This window comes from Sesamum indicum, linkage group LG7 (assembly GCF_026168435.1).
Source record: "Sesamum indicum cultivar Baizhima isolate 11 linkage group LG7, ASM2616843v1, whole genome shotgun sequence".
NCBI lineage: Eukaryota > Viridiplantae > Streptophyta > Magnoliopsida > Lamiales > Pedaliaceae > Sesamum > Sesamum indicum.
Genome location: NC_142663.1, coordinates 16,037,074 through 16,057,574, shown reverse-complemented (window position 1 = coordinate 16,057,574; position 20,501 = coordinate 16,037,074). Strand labels below are relative to the sequence as shown.

At 35.5% G+C, this 20,501-nt stretch overlaps 3 protein-coding genes across 7 annotated transcripts; 2 read left to right on the top strand and 1 right to left on the bottom strand.

Annotated features, from left to right (window-relative positions):
• Positions 1–418: 418 nt before the first annotated feature.
• On the top strand, positions 419–2,358 carry LOC105167189 (cytochrome P450 89A2). Its single transcript, XM_011086813.3, has one exon. It carries the CDS (start codon positions 610–612, stop codon positions 2,185–2,187), a length of 1,578 nt encoding a protein of 525 aa, XP_011085115.1. The 5' UTR covers positions 419–609; the 3' UTR covers positions 2,188–2,358.
• Positions 2,359–4,802: 2,444 nt separating this feature from the next.
• Positions 4,803–15,066, top strand: LOC105167188 (2-oxoglutarate (2OG) and Fe(II)-dependent oxygenase superfamily protein). Of its 2 annotated transcripts, none has more exons than XM_011086808.3 (8): positions 4,803–5,078; positions 5,155–5,281; positions 5,462–5,537; positions 5,847–5,919; positions 7,976–8,071; positions 10,393–10,443; positions 12,503–12,886; positions 14,584–15,066. In XM_011086808.3, exons 2-8 carry the CDS (start codon positions 5,260–5,262, stop codon positions 14,908–14,910), a joined length of 1,029 nt encoding a protein of 342 aa, XP_011085110.1. In that variant the 5' UTR covers positions 4,803–5,078; positions 5,155–5,259; the 3' UTR covers positions 14,911–15,066. The 2 variants fall into 2 exon arrangements, with proteins under 2 accessions (XP_011085110.1, XP_011085109.1); XM_011086807.3 differs by having other exon boundaries at positions 4,805–5,052.
• Positions 15,067–15,299: 233 nt separating this feature from the next.
• On the bottom strand, positions 15,300–18,496 carry LOC105167186 (putative receptor-like protein kinase At1g80640). 4 transcript variants are annotated; one of them, XM_088882491.1, is made up of 10 exons: positions 17,973–18,488; positions 17,669–17,840; positions 17,351–17,543; positions 17,093–17,225; positions 16,928–16,991; positions 16,739–16,835; positions 16,505–16,607; positions 15,873–15,991; positions 15,701–15,790; positions 15,300–15,585 (listed from the first exon to the last, which is right to left on the bottom strand). In XM_088882491.1, the coding sequence occupies exons 1-10, from the start codon at positions 18,280–18,282 to the stop codon at positions 15,469–15,471; spliced, it is 1,398 nt and encodes a 465-aa protein (XP_088738617.1). In that variant the 5' UTR covers positions 18,283–18,488; the 3' UTR covers positions 15,300–15,468. The 4 variants fall into 4 exon arrangements, with proteins under 4 accessions (XP_088738617.1, XP_020551057.1, XP_020551056.1 ...); XM_020695398.2 differs by lacking the exon at positions 17,973–18,488 and having other exon boundaries at positions 17,661–17,801; XM_020695397.2 differs by lacking the exon at positions 17,973–18,488 and having other exon boundaries at positions 17,351–17,593; positions 17,669–17,796.
• Positions 18,497–20,501: the final 2,005 nt, after the last annotated feature.

Sequence of the window (20,501 nt, the reverse complement as noted above, 5' to 3'; positions counted from 1 at the left end):
TTTATCTGTGGAGGTGATCTACAGCATGAAAGAAACTATAATGTTTTTCTTTTCTAAGTAGATACGATGAAAGAAACTATAATGTTGTTCAGCCTGTTTTGAAGTTTTTCAGCAATTTTTCCTTCTTTTCCTTAGCAATTTTCTGTAAGAATTTTTCAAAATGTGTATTGGGGCAGCTCAATTAATCTCAAGCTGGCAAAAAAAACAAGTAAACATGTCATTAAGTCGGATTGAGCGTGAGATCCGGATAAGTAACCTCTAGTAAATATGGCTTTAAGGCACTTTATTTTCATTCAAATCTATCTCACAAACTAGCTATATAAATGTTTACGTGTTGGATACTTGGATTACGTACAAGGGTAAAATACAACTTGACTAACAAGAAGCGGCCCGGTCCGCTGCCCGCGGGCATCAAGATAAGAAAATCGGACTTTGTCAGCATAATATGTGTGCTCGATTCTTGTACATCGCTTTCGTTTGGGCGTTTCTCTTTATCGTATAGATAAAGTGGAGGAATGGAGGAAAAATGAGTTGGACATGGTGCACTAATTTTGAGCTCTGGAGAAGATTCATTCACCTGAAAGCCAGACAGGGAGTACAGACTAGAAGATGGATGCCTGGTTTATCATCATCGTCTCCCTCTGCATCTCGGCCATCGTAAAATTCATTTTTAGTCTGTTCCCGGCGTGGATTAATAGCAAGAAGCAGCTTCCACCGGGACCCCTAAGCCTCCCGCTCATCGGCAACTTAATATGGTTACGCAAGCCCATCTCCGACCTGGAGTTCATCCTCCGCCGCCTCAAACCCCGCTATGGTCCTCTCATCACCTTGAGAATCGCGCATCGTTCTTTCATATTCATTGGCAGTCACTCCCTCGCCCACCACGCCCTTGTCCACAACGGCGCCATCTTCTCCGATCGGCCCGCCCCCCCGCCCACCAGCAAAATCTTGAACAGATCACCGAAAGCAATTAGCTCCTCCACCTACGGCCCCACGTGGCGTCTCCTCCGCCGCAACCTCACCTACGAGATCCTCCATCCCTCGCGTGTCAGGGCCTACTCCAGCGCCCGTCGCTGGGTCCTTTCACTTCTCATCCACCGTCTCCGGGATACTGCCCAATTGGAATCTTCGGTGAGGCTGATTGATCATTTCCAGTACGCCATGTTCTGCCTACTCGTACTCATGTGCTTTGGCGACAAGCTCCAGGAGAATCAAATCAAGGAAATTGAAGCCGTGCAGCGTAGACTTCTTCTGGGTTTCCGCCGTTTCAACGTCCTCAATTTCTGGCCTCGACTGGGGAAGATTCTTTTTCGCAAACGCTGGAAGGAACTGATTCAACTGCGCCAAGCTCAGGACAAAGTATTTATTCCCCTTGTTAGGTCTCGTCTCCAAGTCAAACGAACGAGGAACATTAATAAGGATAAGGTTGAGCAAGAGCAAGAGGATGAAGCAGTGGCATATGTGGACACTCTGGCGGATTTGCAGCTTCCTGAAGAAAATAGGAAACTGCTGGAAGAAGAGATTGTGAGCCTGTGCGGTGAATTTCTCACTGCAGGAACCGATACCACATCCACTGCTCTACAGTGGATCATGGCCAACTTGGTCAAGCACCCCCACTTCCAGGACAATCTTTACCAAGAGATATTCAGTGTGGTGGGACGGCCCCCTCGGGTTACCTCTGACAGAGAAGAGTGGGTGCAGCATGTAGTAGAGGAGGAGGACTTACAGAAGATGCCATACCTGAAAGCAGTGGTTTTAGAAGCCTTGAGGCGCCATCCTCCCGGGCACTTTGTTTTGCCACATAAGGTGACTCAAGATGTTGAATTGGATGGTTACATAATCCCAAAAAATGCTCTCGTGAATTTCATGGTGGCAGACATGGGTTGGGACCCCAAGGTGTGGGAGGATCCAATGGAATTCAAGCCAGAGAGGTTCTTGGACTCCAGTGAAGATGGGTTCGATATAACGGGGAACAGGGAGATTAAAATGATGCCATTTGGCGCTGGCAGGAGAATATGTCCGGGCTATGCATTGGCTCTGCTTCATTTGGAGTATTTTGTTGCCAATTTGATTTGGTACTTCAGGTGGACACCTCTTGAAGGAGATGAAATTGATCTCTCCGAGAAGCAAGAGTTCACCACTGTCATGAAGAATCCACTGCGTGCTTGCATCTCTCCTAGAATGTAATCACTTTTGAGGTTATTGGCTCGGACGTTTCCTGCATAAGCCTGGGCAAAACCAGCTTATGACTGATGTCGTGCACCTATTATGCACATTTTACTGTACTGCGCATTCTGTTTACTTTATTGTTTGTCAATCAGTTTGATTTAGTACATAGCATACTATTTGTTCTTGAAAGTTCGAAACTTGGTTTATAGAATTCCTGCAGAGAATGTGCTATATTTGCTTGTTTCCAATCGTTAATCCTTGACAAATTGAAGTCGTCGTTTATCTAGAGTATCAGAATTCAGAGCTGATTGGCAAATATTAGTTAACATAATGTCTTGCTTAAAAGATATCCCCTAGGTTCAAGTTTAAATGGAGAAACCTTCACGGAATAGCTGTAATATCTTCCATTTTCAGGTTTGAATGGAGAACCTTTATAAAGAACCCCAACTGTTGATAGTTCAGCCTATGGGGTTATTTATTATTTTATTACAAAAAAAAATTATGTTAATATAATTTTTTTAAATATATTAATAATAATATAAAATTGCAACTCGATTAAAAAATTAATTTTTTTTAAAGATTGGGCCCAAATCGTGATTTACGACTTGGGCAATTTCCTTTTTTTTTTGTTTAATTAAGTTTTATATCAATTGATTATATAATTCTGTTTAATTATATATAATTAACATATTAAAGTCCAAAAAATCATAATATTAAAATTGTATTAATTTAAAAAATTACAATTAAGTGTACAAGTGTAATAATATATATTCTTTTGTATAATTGTAAAAAATACAATGAAGTATACAATTATTCTTGACAACCCAATACCGGCACATCTGATTGCGTAGAAGAATTTCTTTGTTGAGATTGTTACCTTGCACAGGTTTGCACCCAATCCATCTCGTTGTGGTGTTTGATTTCGACCAAGGCGCGAAGATATGCTAATGATAGTGTCGTGGACCAACTCAAATCCACTATACATTTATACACTTGGGCATCAAGTCGCAATTTTTTCTTTAAAAAAAATTAATTTTTTAATCGAGTCAAATCGCAACTCGTTATATTATTATTAATTAAATTGTAATCAATTATTAAATTGTATACTTCATTGTATTTTTTGTAATTGTACAAAAAATATACACTATTACATTTGTACATTTAATTGTAATTTTTTAAATTAATATAATTTTAATATTATAGTTTTTTAGATTTTAATATGTTAATTATATATAATTAAACGAACTTATATAATTAATTTATATAAAACTTAATTAAAAAAAGAAAAATTGCCCAAGTCGTGATTTATAATTAGGACTTGGGCCCAATCTTTAAAAAAAATTAATTTTTTAATCGACAATCGCGACTCGATATATTATTATTAATATATTTAAAAATATATATTAATATAATTTTTTTTAATAAAAAAATAAATAACCCTCAGCCTATGGGTCTAAATTTTCCCATGGAATGTGGAGGATTGTCAACATAATGATTTTCAACTATATGCATCACCACAGTACGTCAGCAATACTAGCAAAACAATATGAAAGATTAAGACCTCCTTTACATATGGGTATTAGTCATGATATCATAAATTATCAGGTCCAATTTTTGTCTATTTTCAAAATTTGTGGTCCGTTATTATTGCCCAACTGTTGAGGATTGGATTGTGATATTAAACCCGTCCATCTTACTGTCATTAGAATTAGCATGGGCTCACTTATACTTAAAGTTTTTTATATTATCTCTTTATTATTTAAATTTAAGAAGATAAATGCATTAAATATTTGGCTAATATTTGTGCTTTTTAAAAAGATAAATACTATATTATTTATCTTGATTTGATTAGAGCATAAATATAGTTGTTTTATATGGCGCCATTTGATTGGCTTGAATATTAATTTGACTGCAAAGCACGACTTAAGCCGAAACACTTCAATTTGCCACTTGTTGCCCGTTGATTTGGTCACCATATATATATATATATATTAACTTACCAATTAAATTAACTATTTACACTCATAATTAATTTAAAAAAATTCATTATATAAATAGAAAAAGAAATATAACTGATAATTAATATATTATTTTACACTCGTTATCACTCAATTAAATATAAAATTTTACTTGTCTACACACACATCGATAGGTCTTACCAAACAAAAAAATCACACTCACTTCTTTTTTAAAAAACCCAAATAATTTCCTATTTGGATTATTGGAAGTTCTCAGTCTTACAACCATTCTACCTTGAAGAAGCACTTCTTCCTTTGCAGTTATGTTTAAATTTTTGTTCCAACTAAATGGAAGAGACAAGAAAAAAAAAAAGAAAAGGAAAACAAAGCTATTTAATTCTGAGGAAGAAGAAGGAATAAGCTTTTCCCACAAATTTTTTATTTGCTGGTGCATTTTCCCTACAAATATATAGCCACTTATCGAAATAATCTTCCGCCATTAAGTAATTTACAGAATTTTTCTGTCATAAAATTTGGGGAAAAAAAAACACATAAAAAATGCAATGTATGGATTGTCTACAATATAAAATCCAAAAATATAATTTACCCAGATACTAGCTTTTTTCAGCTTAATATTAGTGAATAGAAAGCAAAAAAAGCCATTGTCAATACCTTTGTAGTGCTTGCTTAAGTTAAGCTAGAAGCTAACAAGTGCTTAAATTAAGTTTTTGTAAAGATCCCCTTACTATATTTGATAATTGATATTCAATTTTTTTTCAAACGACAGTCCCAAATGCTCGCACCGAAAAAAGATCTATAAAATTTCTTGAAATTTGTTGCCTGAGAAGAGATTAAGGCAAAACAAGAAATGGCAGGGCACCCTCGTCTCATCCTCCGGGGTTTCCTCTCACCAGAAACCTGCAAGGTTCCTCTTCCTTGTCTTCTTCTACTGTATGTACATGTTTCAGATTCTTTTTCTTCAATCAAAAATCAATATTCTTCTTTTTACGCTAAATTAACAATACAGGAATTGGAGTTCATACACAAAAGCTGTTGCACGGTTGGGTACAGACCCAATGTCTTCTCCACCACTCTTCCTCATCTTATTGCCACCAACTCTGCCCATCTTATCATGCCTCTCGTCCCCATTAGAGGTTCTCATCTGTTTCATTCTATATAGCTCTCTCTCTCTCTCTCTCTGTCTATATAGATATATATATTGATCTTCTCCCACTTGTTTATTTACTTTTTTAATAACCCAAACTTGTACCATCTTTTCAATTTTTTCACTCTTACAATTCTGTTTCTGATGGAATCCATGGGATGATTTTCAGAGAGGTTGAAGGAGAAAGTAGAGGATCATTTTGGATGTGAATACGAGTTGTTTGTAGAATTCACTGGACTCATGAGGTACATTCCTGACGAATAGCTCTTGTTTTCTTTCTTCCTAATTCAAATTCAAGAACTCTGCTTTTCTTTCTATTCCATGATGTTCAACCATCTTCGAGAACTTGAGTTTGAGTCTTATTTTTCTAAGAGAAAAAAAAGGTTGGGAGACCATTTTTCTGTTTTTGGTTTTAGTTTTCTTTTCCTAGTAAAATTTGGTAAATTCTTTCCAATTTGATAAATTCTATATGCAAAGAGCTATCAGATATGCTGGCATGTATACTTCTATTTGACTGTCGCGAGGTTCCTTGTCTTATGCTATATACACTACAGCTGGTGCAAGGGAGCTAGCATTGGATGGCACAGTGATGATAACAGAGATTATCTCAAGCAAAGGGACTTTGCGGTTTGTTATTACTTGCTAAAGTGTTACTAATTCGAATTTAGTTGGTTGAATCTGTAAATTGGCTCGATGGAGTCGAAACTGAGGAATCCAATCCCTGTCTTTTTGTTTGGATGCCAAAATAAGTCAATCAATTGGAAGCCAGTTCAACAACAATGATTTCTTATCGACATCAAGCCTTGGACGCTACAGTATACTCTTAACTATAACTACCATCACTCTTGCAGGCTCCTTGGCTTCTGCGATGAGTGAATGTTGCTAGTTAAGTTGTTAGCAATATGAAAACATTTTTAAAAAAAAAAAAAAAAGAAAAGCAAAGAAAAAGAGAAGATAAGAATAAAGGAAATAGTGATGATATTGGCACATGCTGGTTAAGGATGCATACCTGTTAAGAAGAACACAAGCTTGGAGAAAAACTAAAACTGGTAACTGATAAATAAACACGAGAAAAGAGGAGGTGGGTGGTCTAGGGAATGTAAGATGCCACTCCATATGGAGGAGAAGTAGTATTTCAGGAAAGAGAGAATGAGAGAAGATAAAAGAAAAATGAAAGAGAAACTAGAGGTCGATGCATGTGGGAAAATTCATGCAGGGTTAAAGCTACTGAGGTGAAGGAAGCCACCGGCATAAAGTGTGGTAGCTAGAGAAAAAAGAGGTGGATAAACTGAAAGATAGACAACTAAGAAGAGAATAGAAGAAAAGAAGAAATGGAATGTGGAAATAGAAAGTTTTAACTGAATTAAATCATGAAGTGTGGTAGCTGCAGAAGAAAAATATGGATAAACTGAAAGGTAGACAAGTAAGAAGAGAATAGAAGAAAAAAGAAATAGAATGTGAAAATAGAAAGTTTTAATTGAATTAAATTCTTAAAGATTGAAAGTTTCAAGAACAAAGGAAATTATCAAGAGTAAAATTTGACAAAGGAGTTAATTATTAACAAATCATTATTCTTAAAAAGAAAATCATGAGGTAAACAGTAGAATAAAAGAAGAACATTTCATAAAATTATAAATCGCTACAACATCTCTCCAAGTTTGGGACTCTATTAAGTCATCTCAAGTGTAAAAGTTAGAAAGAGTGGAGAAGTCTGATGATGCCGTCTAAATTTAATAGATATTCCTAATTGGAAGAAGATAATCAATAATTGTACTATTTCCAAAAGGTGGACCTTGTAATTAACCTGTTCCTATATTGTTGACTCTTAGCTGTTGTGTTTCAACCTATTGTATTTCCCTTTTCAGCTGCTATGACCTTGTGTAAGGCGATTTGGTGGTTTATATATATAGGGTCCTTTTGGCATGTTGTTTGATTTTCGTTACATTATGTCTGGAACATCATAGGATTTACTTCATTCTTCTTATTTCTTGATATAAGTATCAGCCCTTTGCTAAATCATACCTTGTTGTACTTGGTAATCTCATTTTTTCCACAATTTTTATGGCATGTTCTTTCTCTTTTTCCTCACTGTTAAACATCGATGGTGGTATGATAAGGCCTCATTTTATACTTCTATATGAAGTTCTTTGGAGATTTTTTTCTTTCTTTGGGTCAGTTGAATTGGTGCATGCTTCCGGTAATGTGGTTGAAATACCTATAACCTTCGGTTTGTTTGTTAGTAATAAAAAACCCTGCAGCGACTAGGTATAGAATATTTCCTGTGCATTGGCAGCCTTGTAAAATTATTCTTTGTAGTTATTACTCATTCTATGCTGTCAATTCAGTAATATCCTTGGACATGGAGAATTAGTCTACCAAATTTCACACTGAATGTTTAGACTGAAGCAAGAATAGTTGTACCACAACATTGTCATTTCTTCCCATAGAGGATTGGAAAATTTTAGCAGAGAAATTCTCTCTCTCCCACCTTAAAGACCGCCTGGTACTTTTTTAATAATTTTGCTTCCGTTTGTCTCACTTCAGGCGGGATACTGTTAATTATAATAATTCATCTGGCTTTACAATGTAGTCTTGGAACGAAGTAAGAACAAGTATTGCAGTTTAGGGTCAGAGGAATTTGGATAGTTAGCTGATAGTTTTCTCTTTCTTTCTTTGTTTGAAGGCAGTTTGCTATTTGAACAGTTACGGGATGGATTTTGATGGAGGTCTGTTTCACTTCCAGGATGGCGAACCCTCGACTGTTGCACCCCTAGCTGGTGTAAGTGATTTTCCCAATGCAAATAAATGTTCATTATGTCTGCATGTCCTGTTCTTGAATGATACTTTTGAGTTGGCATAATTTCTGTGCATCTTCTCATATATAAATGTGATGGAACTTATTCGCAGGATTTAGCTCTTGTGCTCTTTTGATGCAATAATTCGAATATGTCTTTGATTTAGGTGGACTTTATATTGTATTCTGACTGAATCTATAGAATTGCATCTCTGATTATCTGTCTTTACATGAAATACATGGGTTCTATCCGTGGTTGTTTAACAGGTAAGATAAGAACGAGCATAATTGAATTGCTTAGTATCCAAATGTATTCTGGTATTTCTACCAACTAATGCAATCTCTAAGATATGCATGGTTTATTAATTGCTCTATGTTTATAGACAATGTAGTTCTTTGTTTAGCTTTTACTTTTATTGAACTTTTGCAATAACCCAATGACCATATCATGTGCGCATGAAGTCTCCAAATCAAATTAGCAAAAATGAAAAAGAAAGGAATCTTCTAGACAGTCACAAGATTACAATCATCTATAATTCTCTCTCAAGTTTCGTGTTTAGTTGCAACCTTTCTTTTTTTTTTTTGGGGGGGGGGGGGGGGCGGCGGCGATATTCCCCTGTTGGTAGTGCCACGTGATTGTGAACATCTTGAAACCAAGATATAGATTTGAGTTTAACAGTCTTCTGATCAATGGTGATGGAAAATTCAAGATAATTATCAGTCTTGGTGGTTGATGTGGGTGATTGTTGCAGTAAAGCTTTTAACAATTAGGAATAATATTTTATGTTCTATATGAAATGATTCCCAATATCACTCCCAAATCAATCAAATAATCTGAGGTTTTCTACAGTTCAAAATGATGTTGAAACACAAAGATCTAATTACATTGCCTTCGCTTGCTGTTATGGGTATTTACGAATTTCCCTCTCTAATTATGAAAATTAGAAATACTGCCGTGTAAATAATGATCATATGTCAAACTGGATGGAAGATGGGTAAATGGCTACTCTATCGTCATTTAGAGAATAAAAAATCAACAACAATTACATAAAATCAAGGTACAACAATACTGGCATATATTTCTTTTTTCTTCTTCCCAATTTCTCCTTTTCTCCTTTCCTTTTTACTGTTCTTCCCCTTCTTCCCTTCCCTGCCACCAGTTTTCTACGGTCTTCTCTTTCTTCTCTTCCCTTCACCACTTACCTTCTCTCCTCTTTTCTTCACCTTGTTCCCCATTCCAACGCCGCCAATGAGTCAACAACCACCTCTGAAATCCACCTCCACCCCTAAACCTACCACCTCTGGACAACAAATAATCAAAACAAGCCTCTGATGCTTGCTTCTACATTCTTGAGATTGAGAAACAAGCTATTGAGGAGGATGAAGATTGAGGAAGGCAAGGGGGTAGGGGCAAGGACGAAAAAGCTGAAGCCTTTTGTTGGCTTTTATTTTCTGAATTTTGTTTTAAATTTCTATTTTGTTCTACTTTTTAGTTGATTTTTCTTGTAAGTTATGAGATATTAAATACTTTGTATAAATAAAATATTTTATTTTATCTATTTGAGGTTTAAATTTAAGCATCTTTCTAATCTCTAATTGAAATAAACATTTAATTAATTCTTTTTATGATAAGTGTAATGAGATAATTTTAAAATATAATTGTATTTCTAGTTCTTATAGAAATAGTTACATATTTGATTAGAATTAAAATATACTAGAACTATGTTTATTTTAATATTTTTCATCCATTTTTTTGGAATTGGCCTGAGTATCTTTAGTATTTCAATCTTTATGCAATTTCATAAACTTGTAAGCTTTTTATTATTAGATGGAAAAAGAAAAATCATAATTTTCAGCAAACATTGTATGCTTTTGTTATTGTATCCAACTCAAACTAATATCGCAATATCTCAAAACACAATATGAGGTTAGAACAATATTACAAATTAATAACTGAAGTTACAAGTGTACCATTTGTAGTTTTTAAATTTACAAATTACTCCTTGGGGATATTTAGTCAACAAAAATAGGGTTATTCAACTTAAGGGCAAAATAGAAAGTTAACACGAGGGAGGTTTTGTAATTTGAGTAGAAAGAGGGAGATATTCATAAATACCCATAATGATAGGGGAGCATGCTGTAATTAACCCTAATGAATATGCAAAAGAAATGTGAAGTGTGAAGGTACCATTTCTATTTACTTCCCCTTATTAACTATAGACACCCCTTCTTATAAAATAGAGTTAGAGTTATGTTGTTACTACTTCCCAGTTGCCAATCTTTCTAACTGATATGTGTGTTTGCAGGATGTCATAATATACACCGCTGACAACAGAAATATTCATTCTGTCAGTGAGGTAGTTTCTCTCTCTCTCTGCATCTATTCTGCTTGTTGTCCAACTTCCATGCTGGCTGGTCTACAACTTTGGCCTTAAAGTATATCATTCTAATGCAAGGAGTGGCACAAAATCTGTTAGATTTTTCTGTCATTTAGTTTTGACTAATATCGACTATTATGTGTGTTCCTGTTTTAACTTAATTTACCAGCTCTGAAGATGAGCAGATTGTGTAATGCTTGAAACTGCTTGAGACCCTGACAAGGGTCTAATGGGCCTGTGATGTAGTAGCCCGTAACGGCACACACTTTATTAACACCAAATGTATCACCACTCCGTAAATTCAACCATTCTGATAAGAAATTAACATTTAAGCCCAATAACACAACTTCTATTCTATTAAATCATAGGAATTAATTTTATTAAAAACCCCTCATACTCCTTTACATGCTTTTCTTGATAGAATCTCTATACCTACTTACAAATTCTCCCCAAACCAAAATACAGCTCATACAAGTACCATTTGTACTCCAAACACTCTCCTATGTATCTAGTTTCATTTCCAACAAAAGTCATATGAATTGGTCTCATATATAAATAATTGTTTAGAACGTAATACAGATTGGTCTGAATTGCAAGGATTTGTGTACACTAACTTCAAGGTCTCAATTGCCACGATTTGTGGACACGAACTTCAAGGTCTGAACTGCCATGATTTGTGGACACTAACTTCAAAATTCTCTAAAAGTCACACACTCTTTCAAAATCATAAACATTTCATAATATAATCTTCTATGTCTAGTTTCATTTCCCACAAGAACCATACGAATTGAACCATCATCTCAAGTTATAACGTTTTTAGCACACTTAGCCCAGATTACGCAGAAACAGGAAAACAAATGTTTTCCTCATTTTACCCATTTGAACAAAGGATTTAGTTTCTACACAAAACTACAATGTTTCAGTAGACATGGTAAGGTTTTCATTTATGCAAGAATCACTAAATTTGGACAGGTGTAACTCAAGATAATCGGGAAATACAGAGGGTGATTGGAACAAATCCTATCCTGATATCATTTATCTAACTTAATCCATTATTCTCTTCAATTTCAGCTTGTATCCTAGATTATACATGAATTTAGACAAGGAAGGGATAATAGATTCCACCAAACCAGATGTAGAAGGCTCCTCAAAGGAAATCCTAAACGTGTTTGTAAGAAATAGAGAAGACAAGTCTCACCTTTCTTTCTTTTATCTTGTCTTCCACCGCCTCCCTCTTTCTTTCTTTTTTTTTTCTTTTCTTAATTTGTTTTTCTGATTTAAGTGTATAAGTATTTACATATATTACATATTATAAATATTTTAGAAGAAAATTTCATTTGCTCCCCATCATGTTTACTAATTTCTATTTAACCACACAAATTTTATTACTTTTAGTATTGAAGGACTTCCAAGGATTTATCTTGCTTATTAAATCTCTAATTAAACAGAAAATATTATATAAATCATCAAACCATATATCCGTGTTCTTAAGCTACATAGATGATGATTTTGTATAAAAATCTGAGGATGTTACGTGTTATCTAGCAGTTGGCTGAAATAAATGCCAGATTTGAACTTAGACTACCATCCTCTATCCATTTACCACTGATTTTCCTATCAAATCTGTTGCATTTTTGGTTGAGAATGATTGCTACAAGAAGGAAATCTCGACTAACATTTCGTATTCTGGAAACATTGGACTTTTATATGGAATACTTGTTTGCAAGAGATTAATTTGTCCTTCTTGAGGTCCAGAAAAGTTCATTTTTGATTTTGTACATTGGTATCACTTTAGTTTTCATAATTTAGCACATAGAAATGAACTCTACTTACGACCTCTATGTTCACCGTCTTCATGTTTTGTTCGTTAAAATATACAAACTGTTTATTTTTATCAGATCAGCAGAGGAGAAGGGCTATCTTGAGTCTTGAACATAGAAATTGAGCCTATCGCAACTAAGTGACCGCTTGTTCAGTTTTATCTTTTGTGAAATCATCTTTCTATTTGTTAATGTGTATGAACATTTATTTTTAACAGGTGAGTGAAGGAGAAAGAATTACCCTTACATTGTGGTTCAGTCGTGATGCTTCTCATGATGAGGATGCTAAACTTCTAGCATCTCTCTCTGACTGTTCTCTAACCAGTCCTACACACTCGATTGCTTCCTGTTTGCCTGTGCTAGCATCAAACAATATGTACTGGTTTCCGCCTGAAGAAGCCTCAAGATTCCAGTCAGGATTTGATATATGCTCTGCAAGATTACATGTTCTTGGATTTGACATTTCTACCACTGATGAAGAATGTTTATCAGCATCAGATTCAGCTTGCAACTTCTTGACATTATTGAAGGAATCACTATATTTGGCATGTGGGGGTGAGTTACTCACATGTCAATTTCTCAACATTCTGCATGTGCTTCAGGTATCTTTTCTAGCTGAATCTATATGAAGTTCTAAGATTTGTGAAATGAGAACCATGAAGGAGTGAGATGCGATGTCTGGCTAGTTCAAGCGACTGAAATATACATAGGCAACCCTGGACATTCTTGTGCTTTGCTTTATGCATTGGCTTCTGAAGTGATAAGTCTTCAATGATCATAGCACCATCTTTTGTGTGTTTCTTGCTGAGTTGAACAAGACCTTCAAGTCAGAATAAATCATCTTGGTACTGGGTCCATTCTGTTATTTAATTGTGTTATCTTTTTTTGTTTTGTTTTTGTTTTATTTGCATTAGCTTTGCTTTGTTGTTTTGTATTCAACGTGTTAGAATTTTATACAAGTGAAGAGAGAAACACAAGACAAAGATTTAAGTGGTTCGATCGTATGACCTACGTCCACGGGACAAATGCCCAAAGGGCTAAATAATGTTATTATCTCTTAGAGCATATAACCTTCACGTATTTATAGGGAAAAATGCAAGTAACCCCCTTGTGATATTGCAAATGAGCAAATTAACCCTCTATAAAAAATAGACATGGAATTGCTTTATTTTAAAGAACACATGGTGTAAATTGGTATTATTTTTTATAGGAGTAATTTGCTCATTTGCAATATCACAGGGAGGTAAATTGCATTGAACCCCTTGTGTGTATTATATAGGTTAATTACATATGTAGATAATGGAAAATGGAGGAAATCTCTATAAAACTAAATCATATAGATATCGCAAGAATCACTTACATTTTATTGTGATTCTATTATCATTTTACAGTTTTTTGGAGAATAAAACATGATTCTCAACACTCCCTCAAGTTGGATATGGAGATCTTGGTTGGAATGTTCAACTTAATAGTATAAGTCAAAACTTTTCTTCAGGTCTTGGATCACAAATGTCCGTTGGTGCGATGTTGTGGGAGGTGACCTTGACCAAGGCGGTGTCACGCCATGCACACATATCCGGAGTAGCATAAATAGAAACATCAAGTTACACAACCCGTTTAGGTGCAAAACACCAGGCCACTTAGCCCAGAAGCAAGAAGATTGATCACAAAAGGAGACTAGGAAAGGAGATTGATAGTTTAGGTGTAGACCACCATCAGCAGTGGAAAGGCACTTAACCCATCAGAAGCAAGAAGACTGGTCAGAGAGAATGAGACTGACACACAGTTTAGGGTTCTGGCGGCCGGCAGTGTGCACCTTGGGTTCCGGAGGCCGGCCTTGCTTTCTTTACTGAGTTCTTTTGAGGCATCGAGTCTTTTTTTGTTTTCTGTCCTTTCCACTTCGCTTTAACCCATACCACGGACCGTTCTTATGTTCTGTGGGCTTTCGTCTTTTAGTTCTTCTCCTGGCACTTATTTTAAAAGAAGCAGAAACTAACTGATGATGACTTGTGCGTTTGTTTTGCTTTTTTATCCGGATAAGAGTTTCATTTCTAGTTCCATTCTTTGATTTATGAATTGGTGATTTGTTCATTAGCAGTAGGATTGATGTATAACCGAATCACAAGCATCTAGGATAGGTTTCAGGGCGAAGCTTGTTCTTTCAACTTTGATGCATTATAATGTTTCAGTTGTATACTATTCGGTCATGGTGTAATGCGCTTCATCATCTTGTAGTGGTCTCTTAGCATCCACTGAGAATCAGATTACTCGGGCATCTTTTTCTTTTATTGTGAAACAGGTGGTGCAGTTTTACCATTGGAAGGGATTGCAGTTGGAACCAGCTGAACTAAAAGAGCCATCGATCAACATAATACCTCTATCTGAGTCGCGGCGAAATAAAATTAGGTGCCTGAAAGCTTTGCTTCTGAAGGATGTTCAACTTGCTGAGACACTACTTGGACAAACCACTGGCAAGAGCTCACAAAGGTCATTTGACAGGCGTGCATTTTGTGCTGTAGTTTCTGAGTGGGAAGCTTATACATTCAGGTTGCTAAAGGAAATGGTCATGAGCTTACCCTGTTGGAGAGCACATCAATCACTCTTCACCGCAGTCAATCTCGACTAAAAATCTGTTTGAGGTTTCACTGTTCCTGACTGGTTTTGTGTTTGGCAATACTATCATCTTTCTTCCAACTCATGTCGAAAAATAAGTTGAATAGAATTATTTTGAATACATTGAACTTGTTTTAATAAACATTATATTGTGCACAAAGTTATATAACTTACTCGTAGATCAAAAGAATGAAAATATTCTCGAAGAATGTCACTAAACAATATATAAATCTTATTGCATAAAATATTTATTCTATTTTTTAATTTACAAGAATAATATATTTTTCAGATTTTCCAGTTTGCTTTTAGTAGCAGTGTACTTCAATATCTTTTAATAGAAATTGCAATGCGCAACATCATGCGAACAGCCTACAAGTTGGCAAAATGCAGAACCAGACTGGGTTTAGTTCTCTACAAATGTAATCAATCATTAGTCAATAATGCTACAACTGAAGATTGCTACATACACAATGGCAATCACAGTTACAGTATAAAGGAGTGCTACACGGAATAATCAGCCTTGTGAAATGTTTTAGATTTCCGAAGGAGTTGTAGCCACAGCTTTTGCTTCTCAAAGCGTCCCACCAAGCTCAACAGGGACAAGGGGCACAAGAGAATGCAAAATATCTGTGATTAATGGGCGATAGCTTGGTTCTGGTTGTACACACAGCACTGCCACAGCAGCAACCTACAAAAGAAATGTTTGTTGAAGACCAAAACAGAAGATACTGGCAGAATCCGAAACAGCAATCTGTTACCAGTAGCATACTAATGTTTTGCAGGACTGAGTAGAGGTAGTTAACCTGGTATAAGTGCTTTAAATCTACAGAGTTCCTGATCACAGGATCCACAATGTTAGGAAGTTTTGTTCTATCTGTGAGCTGAGGCATGGCCTACATGTCATTGATAGAGAACAACATTGAGTGTCCATTCAAAAAGGCAAAAGAGATTACTTTACTAGATGGACAGCGTTACCCATGTGACCATAGACTGGCATTGAGCTGGAGCGATTTTTTCTACAGGCTTTCTTCCCAGTAGAAGCTCCAGCAGCACAACTCCAAAGGCATAAACATCACTTTTATCAGTTAGTTTACCTATTCACATCAAACAGACAGTTTCACCGGAATGAATTCCAACAAGTGCTTCTAGATGCCAGGGAAAGGAAATCAACATGGGAAAACTTCGCCAGTAGCCAGTTGCACTTCTTGGATACCTTACGATCATTGATTTTTTAGAAAACTATTTCTCAGGTTTTGTTATATGATGATATTTGCACCACATTACATAATTAAACAAACTCTAAGCAAATTTTGGCAACTAAAACCAAGAATATCACTTTTGAACTGCTATGACTTGTATGGCAGTTGAAAACTGAATATTTGTCAATATAAATTTTACTAAAATCAACTCTTGTAGAATAATTTTCTGAAAGCTTGATCAAACTTACTCTCATCCTAATTGCTAGAAGTGTCTGTACATGATACATGCGCGGTAAAGTTGAAACTTGTCCGTACTTGTTTAATAAAATTAAGATAACAAATAGATTTCGGCATCTGGAAGAATCAGCACCCTGAAATGATAAAGAGAAAAAAATTATAGGTCCTGACCGTCTAACAGGTATTCAGGAGCAACATAACCCAGAGTTCCTGAAAGCTTGATATTGTTTTTGTTTTGAGTCCCGTCAAGTATAGCAAGGCCAAAATCTGAAAGCTGAGTTGATTGCCGAGAAGGAAGAAATTAGAAAGAAGCATGGTGAGTTTTTCTGCTGAAGAAATGATGCATTTCACAGGTATAATAGAAACAGGTTAATAATTTTTGGAAGACGGATGAGAGAGTTTTACCTTGGCATTGAAGTCGGAATCTAGGAGAATATTAGATGATTTCAGATCTCTATGAATAACTGGTGGATGGCAGTGCTCATGCAAATATTCTAATCCTCTGGTCAACAGTTGCAATATGTTAATACATAGCATCACTAATAATATTTAATATCCACATGGTGCTGTCTGCTGTCGTACTAATTAACACACCTTGCTGCATCAAGGGCAATTTTCATCCGTAAATGCCATGTTAGTGCCGATCCCCTTGAAGGTCCTAAAGACATTAAAATTAAGAGAGGTAAAGAGTCTGCCGTAGTTAGTCATAAATTTTTATCTTGCTTAGCTAACTCTAATATATATTTTTTACGTACATACCATGTAACTGAGTTTCCAGAGATCCAAACTCCATCAGCTCATAAATAAGAAGCCTCGTGTCAGAATGAATGCTATAACCCAATAGAGTAATTATATTTGGATGTTGAATTTTACTCAGTAACTCTACCTCAGTCTGCATGATTGCAATACGAGGATCAACAAGAATACAAGGTGATGGAACCGAAAAATACATGTGACGGTGGAAAAATAAGGTTAGACACAGAGACAGAGACGATCAAGACAAAACAATGATGGCACCTGGAATTCTTTTATAGCATCTAGATTTCCCCCAGAAAGTCTCTTGACAGCAACACAAAGGTTGCCTTCCAGTTTGCCTTTGTATACACAACCAAATCCTCCAGCGCCCAACATGTTGCTGTCTCCAAAATTATCTGTGGCTAATTCTAAGGTCTTGTGGTCCATTATACTGATAGATCTCTTGCTACAATTACTTGTGTGGTGGAACAAGTGTATATATTTAACCACACAAGGAGCAGGCAGCTAATTAATTAGGTATGGGTGGTGATAATTGAAAATGAAAAGGAGAATAATGAAGAGGCAGGCGTACCTACGTACCTGATGATGGTATGGTTGTTTTTGTCCTGGGATTTATGCCTGTAGTTGCGGTGATAAATATAGAGAAGAAACAAAATCATTATTAGTCCCAGCGCAGTGGAGGCTGCAATTGATGATATCAACAACTTGTGGTTGGAAAGAATGTGTGGTTTTGCGGTTCCTACTGGAGCCCCTGATCATCACAATCATAAACGCATGGACGAATCATATATATACATCCATAGTTGTAATCATCTTGGTAAGCAAGTGTGTGAAAAGGAAAATGAGAAAGGGATAGGTGATTAATTAGAGGGGGGGGGGGTACCTGGTGGAGAGATAGCAGGTTCCACTTCCATGGATGAGTAATAAATTGGAGCATCAGATACAGCGGCGGGGGAGGGTGAAGAGTGAAGAAGAAGGCGGAGTTGCAAGAATGTTGTCTTCACTGTTTTGGTTTCGGACATAATAATAAGGCGGTTGGGGGTGGGGGTAGCCGAATAATATAGACGAGAAGAGAGATGGAAGTGGGAGTGAAGTGGAAGTGGAAGGATACGATGAGGTAAACGTTTGTCTCTGTCTGGGTAGTACTTAACAAGAACAATGCTTCTATGGCTAAATGGCCATGTATAATTCATTAGTAGTCCCTAGTACTAAAGATTTTAATTGTTTCTGCAGCCACTCAGTCTCACTTATACAGAGTAGAGTAGAGTAGGTAGACTAGTGTGTCTTTCTTCCGCTACTTATTAAACTAATAATAATAATAATACACTGCAGAAAGTATCATATCTCAAGTGTGAAATGTGATTTGATTGTACATCATCACCCCGCAGCCCTCACCAAAACCATAACCTCTGACACCAAAAACTTACAGAGAGGAGCAACTGAGTTTTGAGTAGGCGACCAACCACATCTTTTCCACCCCCAACCCCACCGCTTCCCATCTACCCTTTTTCTCATCGCCCCTAAATTATTTGAATAACTACCCCTTCTTGTTCACTCCTTGTCATATTTATTTATTTTCTGTACTTAATTATCCTCAGGCATCCTACTTATACGTACACATACTCATTGGTGTTATTTAGTAACAATTCCAAAATAATGCTTTTACTCCAGATAAAGGCGGAAGTTCCTAAATAGGCCTAAGGTCCGCATAATTTAGGTTCAGTACAACCTGATAATATAGCAATTGATGCCATACCCAACTTCCGACTCCAAAACACACGTGACCCAATTCCACCCACTATAAACGACCCTTTTAAATAAAAATTATCTCGATTTGTAAGATATGTATTAATCACCCTGAAATAGAATATTTCATTATTAGGAGCGGTAATGGGCTAGGTGGATTTGGGACTTGCCAAACAAACTGGGGAGCAAACTCAGGTGCTGCCGGAAACTTTTTCTGTCCTGCTTTTTACAAACTTGTCGGGGCAAGTCCCACTTGATAGAACCCATTTTCTCTTTTTCTGTTTAAGTATTGAAGAAGAGAGAGTGGCAATAAGGCGGCATGCGACAAGGTGAGAGCGACGAGATGACCCCTACAGAGACTAAAGTGTAATAAGAAATGATAGGTGAATCATTTGGGGGAAAAAAAGTAATAATATACATTACATTTAAGAATATAATTAATATTTCATAATTATATTTTTATGTCAGTATTGTTGAAAATAAAACTGTGCCATGAAAAACCATTGTTTTGAAAGCGAAATTTCGATACTAGCGTGTTGCAGATAGTATAAATCTTAACACAACTATAACTCTCTTACACACGCACTCATAGTAGAGAGTTTGGAACAACGAATAAAATAACGCTCAAACGAGGAAGGAGAGAAAGCAGAGTAGATAGAAGAGGCTTTCGATTTTTGGTGTGTTTCAAATGCATGGGGCTGATGCTATTTATAGACGAGCAGCTCAGTTGCTTAAGGACTTTGGACTCTACACTAGCCACAAAAAATAGACTCCTTATTTACAAATGTATTTCTCATTTAACAGAAGCCAAAAGTTCGGCTAATGAGGACACTTGGTCACCTAAGAGTCAAAAAACGTGATAAATAAAGAATTTGAATGTAACTTTTTCAAAAAATATATATAATCGCGTGTGCCCAAGCACGTGCATGTGGTGATTCATTTAAAATCCACCTACCCATACTTCTCATTTCAAAGGTAGTAAGATGGTTTAATATATATAGAAGAAAAGTTGTTTATAATATCTAGGACGAAATGCATAAAACCCCCTGTGTTTTAAAAAATTTGCAAAAAACACCCCATGTTTTGATAATAGGCTAAAAACCCCCTCCTGTTATGTTTTAATCAACAAAACACCCACATTCTGTTATCAACTAACGGAAAGTGGAATATATGAGCGTCTGGTGCGGTTGGTAGTCATTTTCTGCTATTTAAATTCATATTTAATGACACTTTAAACTAAAATATCTCTTTTTGGGTCTAAATAAAAGGGTTTTTTGGCTTGTTTTGTGTCTTCTTTTTTCATTTCTTCCCCTGAAAAATAGGTATTAAATTTGTTATACTAAATTTAAATTGAAATATTAAATTAATTTTATTTATTTAATATTAAATATTAAATTAAATTATATAATTTTATATTTGTTAATTGTTAAATCTAAAATTATTTTTAATTAATTAAAATATATATTTAATTCAATAATTATCATTATAATTATTCTTAATTAGTTAAAATATTTAATTATTGTAATTATTTAAAATATTCTTAATTAACTAAAATATATTTTAATTAATATAATTAAAGTTAATTAAAAAATTAAAAAAAATCAAAAGGTGAAGCATTGGTGATGCTCCGCCATCGAAAAATTGAGATCTATGCATAGAGTTGATG

Excerpts from the sequence above, each read along its gene's own strand:
- LOC105167186 (XM_088882491.1), bottom strand. The coding sequence starts at position 18,282 with ATGAATTATACATGGCCATTTAGCCATAGAAGCATTGTTCTTGTTAAG. Across the intron at positions 17,544-17,668 it reads AACAACCATACCATCATCAG|TAATTGTAGCAAGAGATCTA; the intron begins GTACGTAGGTAC and ends CCACCACACAAG. Across the intron at positions 17,226-17,350 it reads ATGCTATAAAAGAATTCCAG|ACTGAGGTAGAGTTACTGAG; the intron begins GTGCCATCATTG and ends GCAATCATGCAG.
- LOC105167189 (XM_011086813.3), top strand. The coding sequence starts at position 610 with ATGGATGCCTGGTTTATCATCATCGTCTCCCTCTGCATCTCGGCCATC.
- LOC105167188 (XM_011086807.3), top strand. The coding sequence starts at position 4,996 with ATGGCAGGGCACCCTCGTCTCATCCTCCGGGGTTTCCTCTCACCAGAA. Across the intron at positions 8,072-10,392 it reads CTGTTGCACCCCTAGCTGGT|GATGTCATAATATACACCGC; the intron begins GTAAGTGATTTT and ends GTGTGTTTGCAG. Across the intron at positions 12,887-14,583 it reads ACATTCTGCATGTGCTTCAG|GTGGTGCAGTTTTACCATTG; the intron begins GTATCTTTTCTA and ends ATTGTGAAACAG.